Here is a 13419-nt window from a genome sequence, read left to right as displayed (position 1 = left end):
TCCTTCGCAAAGACATCAGATTATAGACAGTCACTGCAATACAATATTATTGAATCATTTGAAACTGATGCAGCATTAATATTCTATTTATATTCCAAAATTACATCCCTTTAATTAAAGTAGTTTGTGGATAAATTGGTTTTTCCTTAGGGATAACAGAGAGAGGAAATGATCGAGGAGCGCTCGTGGCACCTGTAGGCAGAAAGGGGCGTGGCTTCCCGCACGCATCTACGCACGCGATGGGCTTCGCGCTCAGGTGACAGCCTCGATCCATGCCGTCCCAGAACAGCCCAAAACTTCGGTTATGAATGAGAATACTTCCAGAACTGTCCGCAGAGAGCTTATTTAGAAACGAGGACCACCGGAGCTTTACAAAGAGCCCTTCTCCAAATGCCGTCCGCCGCGCGGATGAGAGAAGAGGAGGGAATGGGATTTATTTACAAGCCGGAGTCCGGTTCTTCCGTCGGGGTCGAGTGAGTCGATACGCTCGGGGCAAAAAGAATAATTTTAACAGCGGAGCCGCGGCAGAAGACAGCTCGGGGCAGAGTAAGGAGAGCGCGGGAGGGACTGTCGCTGGATGCTGCATGAGGCGCTTCGTGAGGGGCGATGGAGATGCTGAGGGACTGGAGACCTCCAACACTTCTGCTTCTCACCTTGCTGCGGTTGTTCCCAGGTACGACGAATAAGAAAACAAACAACGCCTCACTCGCTGTGTGGATACTTCATTTTCAAAATGCGTGTGTGTTTTTGATGCTGTGTTGAGTGAACCCACAGTGAAGCCGAAGTTATTAGTAAAGTCTGTGTTTTGTTTGTCTCAGGCGATGCTTGTGTCTTATACAGTAGGATAACAGTTCAACATTGTGGTTAAACGTGTAAACGTACAAGCAAAGTTGATCTAGATGCTCGTAATCAAATAACAACTCATGTAACTATATATATATAGTTATGAAATTATAACTGAATTATAAACAGATGGGCCTGTACCCCTTACCGACAGATATGTGTTATCCTGGCTCTTTTTTCATCACATTAACCCTTAGTGAGTTGAGTCCTGATTTTCTGTTGTGGTAAATCAGATGGTGAAATGAACCACAACAGAACCCCGTTGTAGCCAACACCTGAAAGTAGTGACAGTGAATTCAGGCTCCGTGATATGACCATTGTCCTGACTAATCTCCAACAAGCCTCAAGTCAGAGGAGCTTGTAATCCGCTGAATTACCCTGGCATTTTTACAAGAGAGGACAAGGTACGAATTCACTCTCAGTGCCGGCCGACGAGATTAAACCACGTCATCGTGTCGCTGTTTTTTTCTTCTTCAAGCTTAAAAAGTCACAGACAAGGCTGAGGGTAATAAAATTGCATTCACGCGCCCTCGTAACCTCTCGGACGCCGCGAAATGCAGTGAGCCTTATTAAACCGGCATCGGTTGCTTCGTCAGGGTTTTGGTCTGTATTTCCAACATGGCAAGTTGCTGATGTGTCGGTGTTTTCTGTACCTCCGGGGAGGCACCATTATCGCATTGTATAGGGAGCGTGCCTTATAATGGGGAAACTGCCAGATGACATTGCTGCAGCCTGCAAATATTTAGTTGTTTTTTTCGACCTGTCTTGAGCGACCCTGAAAAGAAATTACCGGCATATATGCTGCCTTGCAAAATTACTACTGATACGTTTTTGTGGTAGCCTGTATTTGCTTGATACTGAAGTGATTTCATATTTGAGAAAGATTTAGGCCCGTTCACACATATGAAAAAAATATTCATAATTTACTCACCAATAAGTCTATGATAAATATTTGAAATTAGGAAATTATTAAAGAGATTTCTGTTCCACGATTGAACGTTCAAGTCAGCTAAACAGGTAAGATCTGAGGCCATGTTAAAATATATGAATGAAATGGTTAAATTTAAGCAATGTAAAGCAATATGCTTTGTATTATTTGCAGATTTAACTTTTATTTAAACTTTTTAGATATGAAGCACGTAGTGTACAGACTGGTAAACATGTAAGATCCGTCACATGCTATGAAAAAATCTTTCTGGTTTTAAGCATCATACACCCACGTTTCAACTTCCTTGTTTATTATATTTGATATGCTCTATGGATGTGTGTCAATCATTGTTTATAAGTAAACAAAAAGCCTAAATCTGTTTATCTGTTTTAACCATTTTAAACCATTGTATTAATTTGAACGTTTTTTACTATTAAATTAATGATCTTTACGGATCTTTAAGTTTTAGTTTCCTGGATTTCAAATGTAGGGGCAGAAACCGCTCCAGATTTATTTAAAAAAAAAAAAAAAAAAAAAAAATATAATATATATATATATATATATATATATATATATATATATATATAAATGAATGTTTTCAGGGTCTTAAGGGTTTGGAATGACATGAATTAAAGTCCTGAAGGTGGTCTGAAGGTTACATTCTGTATATAGACTGTAAATGTAGTCACAACCCCTTATTTATCATCAACGGTAGAACATCACTTTTGGCTTATTAATGCCTGCTGTGAGCTGAAATCTTCTGAAAATGAAAATACCCAGGATTTAAATGCCATTTATCAAGCGCTTTTTAATCCATACCAGCTTAAATACACTCCATACAGATTTAAAGGAAAAGCCTCACAGGAGATGGCTTAAGTCCCTTGATCAAGTATTCAGTTGTGGTCAGTATGTCTCTGGGCTAAATCTTCTAGTGATCCCGCAACCTTGATGTACAAGGTCATTTGTAATTTGACTTTAGCAAAGACTCTGTGAAACCGTCATCTTTATCAATCAAAATCTAATAAAATAATTGGCTTCTCCGAGCACAAAACCACCTGTGGCAAATTGCGGTATGTTTAAACAAACTGTTTCATCCTCTGTGAAAAGCCGGAGGTGGATAATCAATAGCTGTAATTGAGTTCGGATCACTGGGCCTTCACAACAGAGATCATTAGAAACGGTAATGCTCACTACCAGAGACAATTATGTTTGCCCCCTGCACAGCAAAGAACATTCAATTCTGGCAAAAAAAAAATCCATGTTTCAATTCATTACACCCCTGCCACCAGTCTATTGTTGATATCAGTCTTTTGATTTGTACTGGTGTGGATTATTATAAAATAGTGGTTAGGAATAAATCTTACGCGGTAGTATAATATCACACTATATATATCACTGCATAATTTGGTTTATTGAAAGCTGAAATAATATATAAATAAAAAAATGGTAATGCATGCACTGAAAATGGTATAGTTTTTTAAAATAGTATTTTGCTATTTTCACGGAAAAATTGCTAGTAAATAATTGTGTGTGACATTGAATTACACAAGAAATTGTACTTTCATGTAAAACATACTGCAGTAATATCAGCTGTATTTAAAATTTATTTAAACATTTTACATAGTAAAATGGTATAATTTAGTCAATTAAAATATATATAAAACTTAACAATTATTCATAACTCATGAATGTCTGACAGGGCTAAAACAGCTTCTAGGGTTAAAGGGTTAGTTCACCCCAAAATGAATATTACTCACCCTCACGTCGTTCCAAACCCATAAGACCTTCGTTCATCTTCAGAAAACAAATTAAGATATTTTTGATCAAATGAGAGCTCTCTGTACCTCCATAGAGACCTCCATAGACAACTAAAAGTAATAAATGCACTGATAAACCGGTCTATGTGACATCAGTGGCTCAACTTCAGTTTTGCGACTCTGCGAGAATCCTTTTTCATAGAAAACAAAAATAACATAGTTTACGCCATTCTTCTCCCCAGAGTTATGGCTTCTGCCATTTTGGAGGTTACTTAAGAACGTATTGATGTAATAGCCGTTTGTTTACACCTAGTATGTATGTTGTGATACTGGTAGAAAATGGTAGAAGACGCAACTCAGGGGAGAATAATGAGTATGTTATGTCATTTTTTTTTTGTCACATGCACTTTTTGCAGTACCCTTTTGTTGCTTTGTGTCGACCGCTAGCTGTGCAAATATACATAAATTATGTGCTGGATGACAAATTTCTACTGTTATACCCATCCCTATTTACATATATCTTGAATTCGCTATATGCCGTATCTATCTCTATATATGCAGTCCTTATTAACTTACCAGGAAACAATACGGTTGACAACCATTAAGCCCACATTCATCTGTCAAGAAATATCCAGACAGATCTGAGAAAAGAGACAGATTCAGCTCTCATTAATGCTTTAGAAGAGACACAGAATCTCATGTAAGTGCTGCCGTATCGCACCTGCAGCCCCGCTGCCCTCCCCCTCTCTCTGCCACCCGCAGGAAGTAATGCAGTGAAAGGACGGACGCCCCTGCCAAAGAGTTTTCTCAACACGATTCTTAAATAATTATAATTGCAATCTGTTTATAAACTTGCATGCAATTTCACCAGCAGATCAACATGGCATCATAGTTGCACTTCCCTTGAGAGCCCGCCGCGTGTTCAAAGGTGCCGGTGTGTCGCTTTCCGGAGCGTAGGCGAGGGCGACGCTGTTTTACAGCAGGTGTAAGTTGGGAGAGTGAATACAGTAATGAGGATCTCAGCTACCTAAATGAGGCCATGGCTCCTCTGGGCACACTGCGGTGCGTCTGTGTGGGCTTCAGAGACACCTGGGAAATCGCAAACTAGCTGACCACACACTCCAGCATTTGACAATATATGCCATAGGTGCTTCTGTATAGTGTCGCTGTATGTTCAGAGTGTGTTTTATGAGGATTATTGGGGAGAAATAGTTATCTCAGCGGGATTAGACATGGAGAAGCTTATCCTTTCATTAGGATGGAAGGATCCCTGGCATAGGTCAGCTGTCAAGGGCTATATTGATCTAAGCACCGCAATAACACACGTGATATTACATTAGGTATGTGACCTAAAGCCATTTTTAATGTAGATACCATTAAGCGTGCTGTATAGGACTATTATAATGTAAGAACATCTCTGAGATTTACAGTAAAAAAGGGTTCTACGGGGTTAACATAAAAAATGTTTATACACCAAAAATATTACTGAAATCTGCTAAATCAATAATAATAATAATAATAATAATAATAATAATATTACATTATATAAATGTATTGCATTATTTAACTGTAATAAAAATAGTATAATTATTATATATTAAACATTAATTTAATATAATACAATTAATATAATGAGAGCTGGGTAGATTACTTGATGAAAATGATATAGTTTTAAATTAATCTCGGATATTTTAGGTAATGTATTCTAAATACCGTTTAAGATTAAAACAGAAGAATTAGGCAGAATCAATCAATAAATTTACTCATGCACTACGTAATCATGTTATCCATAATAAAGTAATTGTAATCTGATTAGGAACAATTCAAAATGCGATTTACTTGTAATTACATGTACTCTGATTGAAAAATAGCCAATACTAACTATGTTAAAAACACTTTCTGAGATAAACATGACTTTTTAAACTTTAAATTTCACAGTAATTTACTGTAAAATTCTCTGAAATGTCCCATTAGGTACATTAAAATGTTTCTTAAATGAATGAAGCCTACTATTAACCAATTAACAGGTTTTACTGCTAAAACATATATTTTTAAATCACCCATTATAGTTCAGTATGCAGATTTTTGACTAGTAGTCAGTGTTATTCACTGAACCTGCTGAACGTGATGTTAAAAGGCGGTTCAGGGGCAAGATTGGTCCTGAAGGCACATAATCCCTGTTACCCTGGATAGTCTGAGGGGACTGACAGAAATCTTGTTTTTTAGGAGGTGTGACCTGGATTTAGGCAGGCCAGACCTGGTCGAGCGAGGCTAATAAGGGCCTAAAGGATCCGATCCGGGCCAGCCACCTCAGAATACACCAGGAGCAGCTGTTGCACCTTGCAGATTAACGCCGCTGATTGTTTTAAGCTTTCATCTGCCCCCTCGCTCTCACTCTCTCTGATCTGCGACAGAGTCGTCCGTTCCCTTCTCTCTTATCGCTGCGGAGCATAACACATCTCCCCCATCTCTCCTGAGCTCTTATTAAACCTCCCCCTGGCCTGCCGCTACATCTGTGCAGCTGATCCACATCCGTCCGTTCCTCTGTACGTGACTGACATCTTGTGAAGGGGCAGCATGTTTTTAACTCTTATCTAGGAGGGCTTTTTATTACGCCGTCCCTGTGATAGTAGTAGCAATTACTGTGATGTGCCTGAGGATGAGAAATGGCCGTGTGAGATAATATCAAAGGTTGGAAGAGGTTGGCCATGCTGTGCACCCATCACCTGCAAATGTAATTAAGGAGAATAATCACAGACATGATGGGGCTGAGCTCGCAGTCATACGTGTGGGGCGGCATTCGGCACCTGCAGCATGACATTCTGAATCCACGAAATAGCAGTTAAAGGTCCAAAGACAGTGATTATTTCTGAAATTAAGCAATTTCACACATACTTGTGTGCTCATGTTCAATACAGCAGCATGTTTGTGAGTGTGATGTTGCTTATTTTGATGCAGTTTTATAAATAATTGAAAACAATATTGAAGAATTAGACAAATGTATATACCGAAGAACTGGACAGTCGATCATTAGGTCAGTAATATATATATATATATATATATATATATATATATATATACCTGGTGTATATCCAATTCTTTAATTATGTCTATTTCTTCTTCTTCTTAAAAATTTATATTCACATGTATTCACATTTATTCATATAATTAATATTATAAATACATGTAGTTAATATACACATTTAATATGCACACACACACTTTTTCATGACTTCTTCTGGATCATGTGGCACTGAGGACAAGGGGCATCATGCACTTAATATTTTTGAGGCGGCATGAGTGAAAAAAAAAACGTGTTAACTATATCATTTAATATCTTGATTATCAAATATGTGCAAAAACACCCATTTTAATCACTGAAGCTGTGAATGAATATCTTGCTTATATTATTGGGCTCTTTGTTTTTCTGAGTGAGTGAACAAAACCCTCGCGTTTCAGCGAAGACTCATCTGAACGCATCTGACTGGCCATTGCATTTATAAGCTGAACAGACCCGTGTGTGTTTAGTTAGCCTAAATCGTAAACAAAATCACATTATTACTGGCTTTACTGTATTTTTAATCAAATAAATTAAGTTAAGTCAATAAATTGCCTTTGTGACAAAAAAGATTTCTTTCAGAATTGTTAAGAAATCTTTTTGACTCCTTGTATATGTATACAAAACATTTATAAACAGTTTTGCATGCCATTTAAAAAAAAAAAAAAACTACTCAGGGTCTATAGCAAATGCATCCAGCTGCAAATTTGTCGTCATCTTTAAAGTTGTGTTACCTTCTCATTTCTATGTCAGGCCTCAATTTTCCCCAGCTTGGTTGCTAAATTGATGTAGTCCCAGTTCCACGCGCAGAGCAGCATCTGTGAAACCTGCTTGGACCTGATAAGCCCGGCATCCTAGTCTGTGGAGGTTTGGAGTGCTCTACATTCTGCTGTGGAAATTGTGCTGTGTACATTGGGCTCAGTGCTGTTTATTAACCATTTGACCTTAATAATTTGATTGTCAAAGTTTGTAACATAAAGCAGTAAAACATAGCCATCGGTATCCATAGTTAGAATATGGTCTATAAGCAGAGCAGTCTGGAGCAGATAAGAGCTTCTGTTATGGTAAAGAGCGGCTCTCTATTGTGCTTTACAAATAAGCAGGCTACTCGGGTAGTTGTTTTTTTTCTACAGATTGAATTTCATTTATCTTGCCTATATAAACAGCTTCCACGTAAACACAAAATCCCCTGGAGCTTTTTATCTTTTCTTCTAACGCATGCACAGTTTATATTAATATTGATTTGGTGTTTATCTTTTTCGATTATAGTTAGAGTGAAACAGATAATACGAGAAATCCATGTACCCTATTAGATGCTCCGATGCAAATTTTTTTGTGCCATTTTTGCAGTGAAAATTCGCTGTTTCATTCCTCAAAATTCCTGAAAGAATTGTTCATGAATCTAAAGCAGAATATCTAAATTTCTTGTGATTTCCGTCCCCGCGTGAGTGTCATTCTACGATTGAAATGCGTTTCTCCTCAGGCTTCCCTCTTTGAGGCAAATGAAGCAGTGTTTTGGTGAGCATCTATTATTTCTGAGCAGCAGACTGTTACTGTCAAGCAGAGAAGCACTATGGTAATACTTGGGAAAATGTGACAACATTAAATGCTCGCTAGGGCATTCAGTCATAGCAAGACCCCACTTTACCCTTATTTTAGTGACAGCAAGCCGGTGCGTCATTGTTTAGCTAAGGCGAATATGTCTCATGCGAATATCTTGCTCAAGCTGGTGCATCTTTCATGCACCAAGAAAACATTGTAGAATTTAAAGCGAACTGATGGTGTGATCAATAATTTAGGAGAACGTGTTTCCTCATCAGACCCCTGCGTTTAGGCCTGTGCAGAATATGGTTGTCGTGTTATTCTCTTTGAATTAAAATGAAAAATTACCATCAGGCGTATAGAATATAGGTTTACCGTCCAAAATATGGTGTAAAGGATTTCCTTCAGGCAAAACAGAACATCAATCCATCATAGCTGGTATGATGCATTTCCGTTCATTTCGGTTCAGATGGCTCTTGACAAGTTATTTTTATAGGCAGCTCGCATTAGAACCGTTTAGCTTAACAACTTCTGTTTCCCTTTGATCTATATTAATATTGCATTTCTCTATTGTAATAGTTCCATTTAATAGATGTCTTATTTTACAATGTTTGGCTGAGAGCTGGGAGTAAATCTGCTGAAATCCTCCTTGTAGCATGCGAAAAGGGGTTTCCACCCACTCTCTGAATTAACAGCAATGCTTAATGCAATTGTACTGGGAATTGAAAAGTCACAGATTAAGAACTGTTGTTCGTTAAAGGCCAGAATCGGCCTGTCTTTTTCCTCGTAAAGACAGCTTGGGCTGCTAATGGGATTATAGTGTGAAGAGACAGCTTAGCTACATGGACTAAAGAGCATAGTCCAATCCCCTAAGGATCCACAGAATGCCCCAGGAAAAAGATGTCGGGGGAAAGGTCATTGTTCCTGATCGGACACTCTAGCAAAATATAACCCGTTTACTGTAATTGTACTGGCCGCTAATCTTTCACACAGTGTCTTTCACACGCCAGAACGACAACACTTCTCACTCTAATACTTACAGGTTGCAGACTTGACCCTTTGACCGGAATTATTTACATATTAACATTTACTTTTGGTAACTTAAATGTTCGCAGATGGAGGTGAAAATCGCTGCTTTAACACCAAATCAGTGTTATTTTAGTGTCATCTTGCTGTATTTTGATATGTTTAAATGAGCTTTTTAAAAATATATAACATTTTGCAACTTCATGATTTAAGTTTTTTCATTTTAGTTCACGCATACGGTAACACCTTATTTTGAGTACCAATTCTCACAATTAACATGCATATTGACTGTTTTAGTACACATTAATGCCTTATAATGACCACATTTTAGATCCCTTAATTCACATACCTGATCTTAACTATTAAAGAGGTGGTTGATTGCGATTTCACTTTTTAAATGTTAGTGTAATGTTGCTGTTCGAGCATAAACAAGCATAAACGATGCTGAAAGTTCAATGCAAATGGAGATAACGTCTTTTAAAATTCTGCCAGTTTCATGCCAACAAAAACTACAACGAGCTACTTCCTTATATTATATAAGTCATTCAGTCATTTAGCAGACGCTTTTAACCAAAGTGACTTACAAATGAGAACAATAGAAGCTATGTGCTATGACTTTCGGTTGGGTTAATGCTGTACGCTGTAAAAAAATGATTTGTTGGCACAACTTGACTTAGTCAAGTCATCTTGTTGTATTCACTCAGTTAAGTTTAGCAAACGTTATGGGCCCTATTTTAATGATCTAAATGCAAAGTCTATAGCCAACGGCGCAGGTGCACTCAGGGAGTGTCCAAATCCACGTTTGCTATAGTCACAATTGGTTGTCCCTATTCCCTTACTAAGTAATTGGTGTTTTTAGGGCGTAATGTGCAATAAACCAATCAGAATCATCTCCCATCTCCTTTAAGAGAGAGTTGTGCTCGCGCCATGGCAGATTACTATTCACTAGATGGAATTTGTTGGCAGAAAAGCTGAACGCTTCTCAAGATCCTCAGCCTCCTCCGTCTTTTAATACTTTGACCGAGCAGGTTCTCCGTTTGGCTGAACAATTCAAAAATTCATACCATTATAAAATACACTGACTCGTTAAATACTGTTTAATTTTATTGAAATTACATGTCAAGTGGCTTTCAAATAGCTCCGTCTGATGAGTCAGCTCATATCTATACGTGTATGTGTGTGTATTGGCACGATTGTTTCATTAATTAGCCAATTTCATTTGTCATTAAAAGTAGTAATATGCTGAACTGCAAATAATTCTGATGCACAATGACTGTCCACCATTACATTTTTATATTTGACTTTAGACTTTAGACCAGGTTTGAGTTGGACACAGTCCGTTTTCAGTTCCTCAAAATAGCAACATGCCACTAACCTGGACTTCTTTTTTAGACCAGCATGCCCGTGGGCGCACAAATAGGTGCATATGCATTTGCTAGTTAAGCGACGTGGTGCTTGACTGGAAAATGAGAACTGCCTCGAACTGAAACTAGCAAACACACTTGCACTGCACCTTGCGCCACATTTAGCCGGGTGTATGATAGAGCCCTAGGTTTTACATTTACTTAAATTTTATGTAGTTGTTGAAATAACTTATAGTAAATTAAGCCAGTGTGCTGTATCAAATAATGAGCATTTAAAATGTTTAGTTAAATCAACTTCAAAACACAAACTTAATTTTTCATGTTTTCATTCAACCGACATAAACTAGTAATTTTTCCTCAACATCATAACGTCCCTCTCATTTTCACAGACATCAAGAATCAGCATGAGATCCTCAACAATGGTGACCATTAAAAAGCAAGTCGCAGTGCATTCTGGGTGCCACTAATCAAAACTTATCTGTGACTCCCATGATGCATTGTGGCATGAATAAATGAGTTGATCTGTTTAACTGAATATGCTGTTTGTCACCTTTGTTGAGATTCATGCGTTGACTTTTGATGTCTGTGTAGACCCTCATCCTATATTTTCTAAAGCCAACCAATTATTAAAAAAATCTTTCAATTACACTGAAAACGCTAGATCTTCTGCTGTAGAATAACAGGACTGCTGTAATGAACGTAAACATAACTCAGAGACGAGTTCAGCGATTCAAATCAAATGATGTGAATGATGTAAAACCACAGTGACGATTATGAAATTATCTCTTTTTTGGCAGCAGTCAAACAAAGTTTATTGCTATAAAGTCAAGAGTCAAGAGCCCAACTAAAGAAAACACTGACCACTGGCCAACAAAAATGACATTTTCCTCTTTAGTGATTGTACTATATGTTTACTGTTACGTTTAAAGTATACTAAAGTGGGCTAATTTAGTCCACTTTTAGTTTTTTAAGTATATTTAATAAAATAAACTTGAAGTATACTACTTTTTGGTAGAGGAAAAATTACTGTTTTATGTAAGTTTACTACAAGTTGTTTCAACAACTACATGTAAGTCCAGCAAACGTAACACCAAATATTTGCTCAACTTAACTGAGTGAAAGATGACTTGACTATTTAAGTTAATAAATTAAAAAAACATTTTTTTTTTTAATACGAAAAGAATAGAGAAGTTGTTGTTGCTGTTTTTAAAGAAAGCAAGCAGTAAATGAATTAGTAAACAGAGTGCGAGTCTAAAAGGGAACTTAAAATAGAACAGAGAGTGAGGGGTCAAATAAATTTGGAAGAGATGGTTTTTAGATGATTCTTGAAGATGATATATATATATATATATATATATATTTATAGTATTTCTATTCATATATTTAGTTTAGTAGTAATTTTAATGCATTCAGTTAACTGGCAATTTCTAATTTGTTTTTCATATAACATATTTATTTTATATTAAATTTTTTATATAAAAATGTATTTAAATTACTGAAATTTTTTTGTAGCTTTCATTAAGAATACATCACAAAAGCTCAAAATGGACTGAGCATGTCTAATGAGACAAGGTTAATGAGTCAATAGGACCGTGTCTGTTTTAGTATTTATGGTTTTCAAATCCATGACGCGCCACTGACGCATGCATCATTTTAAATTTGCATCCGTTTTATCCTCCTCGTTTAATTGGCCTGTTCACTTTCGAGAGCACTAATTTCATTTGCCTCGAAATATCCTTTTGTTATGGCCTGTTACAGATTGCAGTCAGGAGTAGACACCGTACGTGATTCAACGTAAATGAAAACAAGCTCACGGAAAGGATTGAAAATACTCGGTAAACATAACACTTTGGATAGTAAAAAGTAGATGCGACCTAGGTCAGCATGTCGAATTGAACTCACTGTACAGCAATCCCTCAGAGCATTGTCTCCCTCAAATTAAATTTGGCGTTTCCTGACCAAGGTCTGTTGCAGGACATATAAACCTATATTGCTTTGAACGAGTTTAAAAGGAGCTCTGTCTAATGTCCTTGAAGTGAGTGTGCGTCAGTGAATGAACACCTGCACGTTTCAGCAGATTCCTCTGCTTTGAGACAGTGTTGCAGTCGGAGTACAAAAAGCCTTTGTGTGTTTGAGTATAATGCTGTAGTTCATATTTTTAGGGTGCAATTTTTACTATCTTTTTTATACAGGTTTGTGTCCACGTCCAAGCAATGTGTGCGCTTACGAGGAAACCTATTACTGTTGTGCCCTTGAGCAAAGCATTTAACCTCAGGTTTGCTCCAGGGAGACATTTCCGTGATTGGTGTACACTGCGTTCGCTGAATGTCTTAGTATACTAACTAAATAGACAGTTGGAGGAAGCCGTCCTGTCCTGATTCAGTCTCTGCTAGAGTCTGTGCATGTGCTGACAGCTCGACGTGACAGTCGTGCTGCTCCTTCAGTGTGAAGAATGAAGGCTGTTTTGTTTAAATCTTGGCATTTCATGCACGTCTTGCGCTAATGTATTATGGATAATATGACAGGATGCAAAAATATGTGACATTTTTAGCTGCTTTTAGAGGTACGAGGATATTTATGACCGTGTGCTAAGATCGAGTAAAACATCAGCCTGTTTTATGATATATCAACATAATTTTTACTGTTTAAAAGGTCAGTAATGTTATTAAATGTTTTCTGGGAAAAGAATAATGCTCACCATGCTAATTGTTTAAATCTTAAAAGTCATGTTACATGATACAGAAATCATTTCAATTTGCTGATATTTTAAAGCAGTTGTGTAATATTTTTTGTGGAAACCGTGATAAGTTTTATTGAATATAAAGTTCAAAAGAACAGCATTTATTTGAGATAGTAATGTTTTGTAACAATAAAATTCCTTTATTGTCATTTTTGATCAAT

General features: G+C 37.1%; 1 protein-coding gene across 1 annotated transcript in view; it reads left to right on the top strand.

The window, feature by feature from the left end:
- Positions 1 to 223: 223 nt before the first annotated feature.
- esamb (endothelial cell adhesion molecule b) overlaps positions 224 to 13419 on the top strand; it is a 33976-nt gene continuing 20780 nt past the window's right edge. Inside the window, exon 1 of the mRNA XM_043259513.1 lies at positions 224 to 673. Within this exon, the coding sequence (XP_043115448.1) occupies positions 607 to 673 (67 nt within the window). The 5' untranslated portion in view covers positions 224 to 606. The remainder of the gene's footprint in view (positions 674 to 13419) is intronic.

Source organism: Puntigrus tetrazona, chromosome 15, assembly GCF_018831695.1.
Source record: "Puntigrus tetrazona isolate hp1 chromosome 15, ASM1883169v1, whole genome shotgun sequence".
In the NCBI taxonomy this organism is placed as follows: domain Eukaryota; kingdom Metazoa; phylum Chordata; class Actinopteri; order Cypriniformes; family Cyprinidae; genus Puntigrus; species Puntigrus tetrazona.
This window is presented reverse-complemented; position numbering and strand designations above follow the sequence as displayed.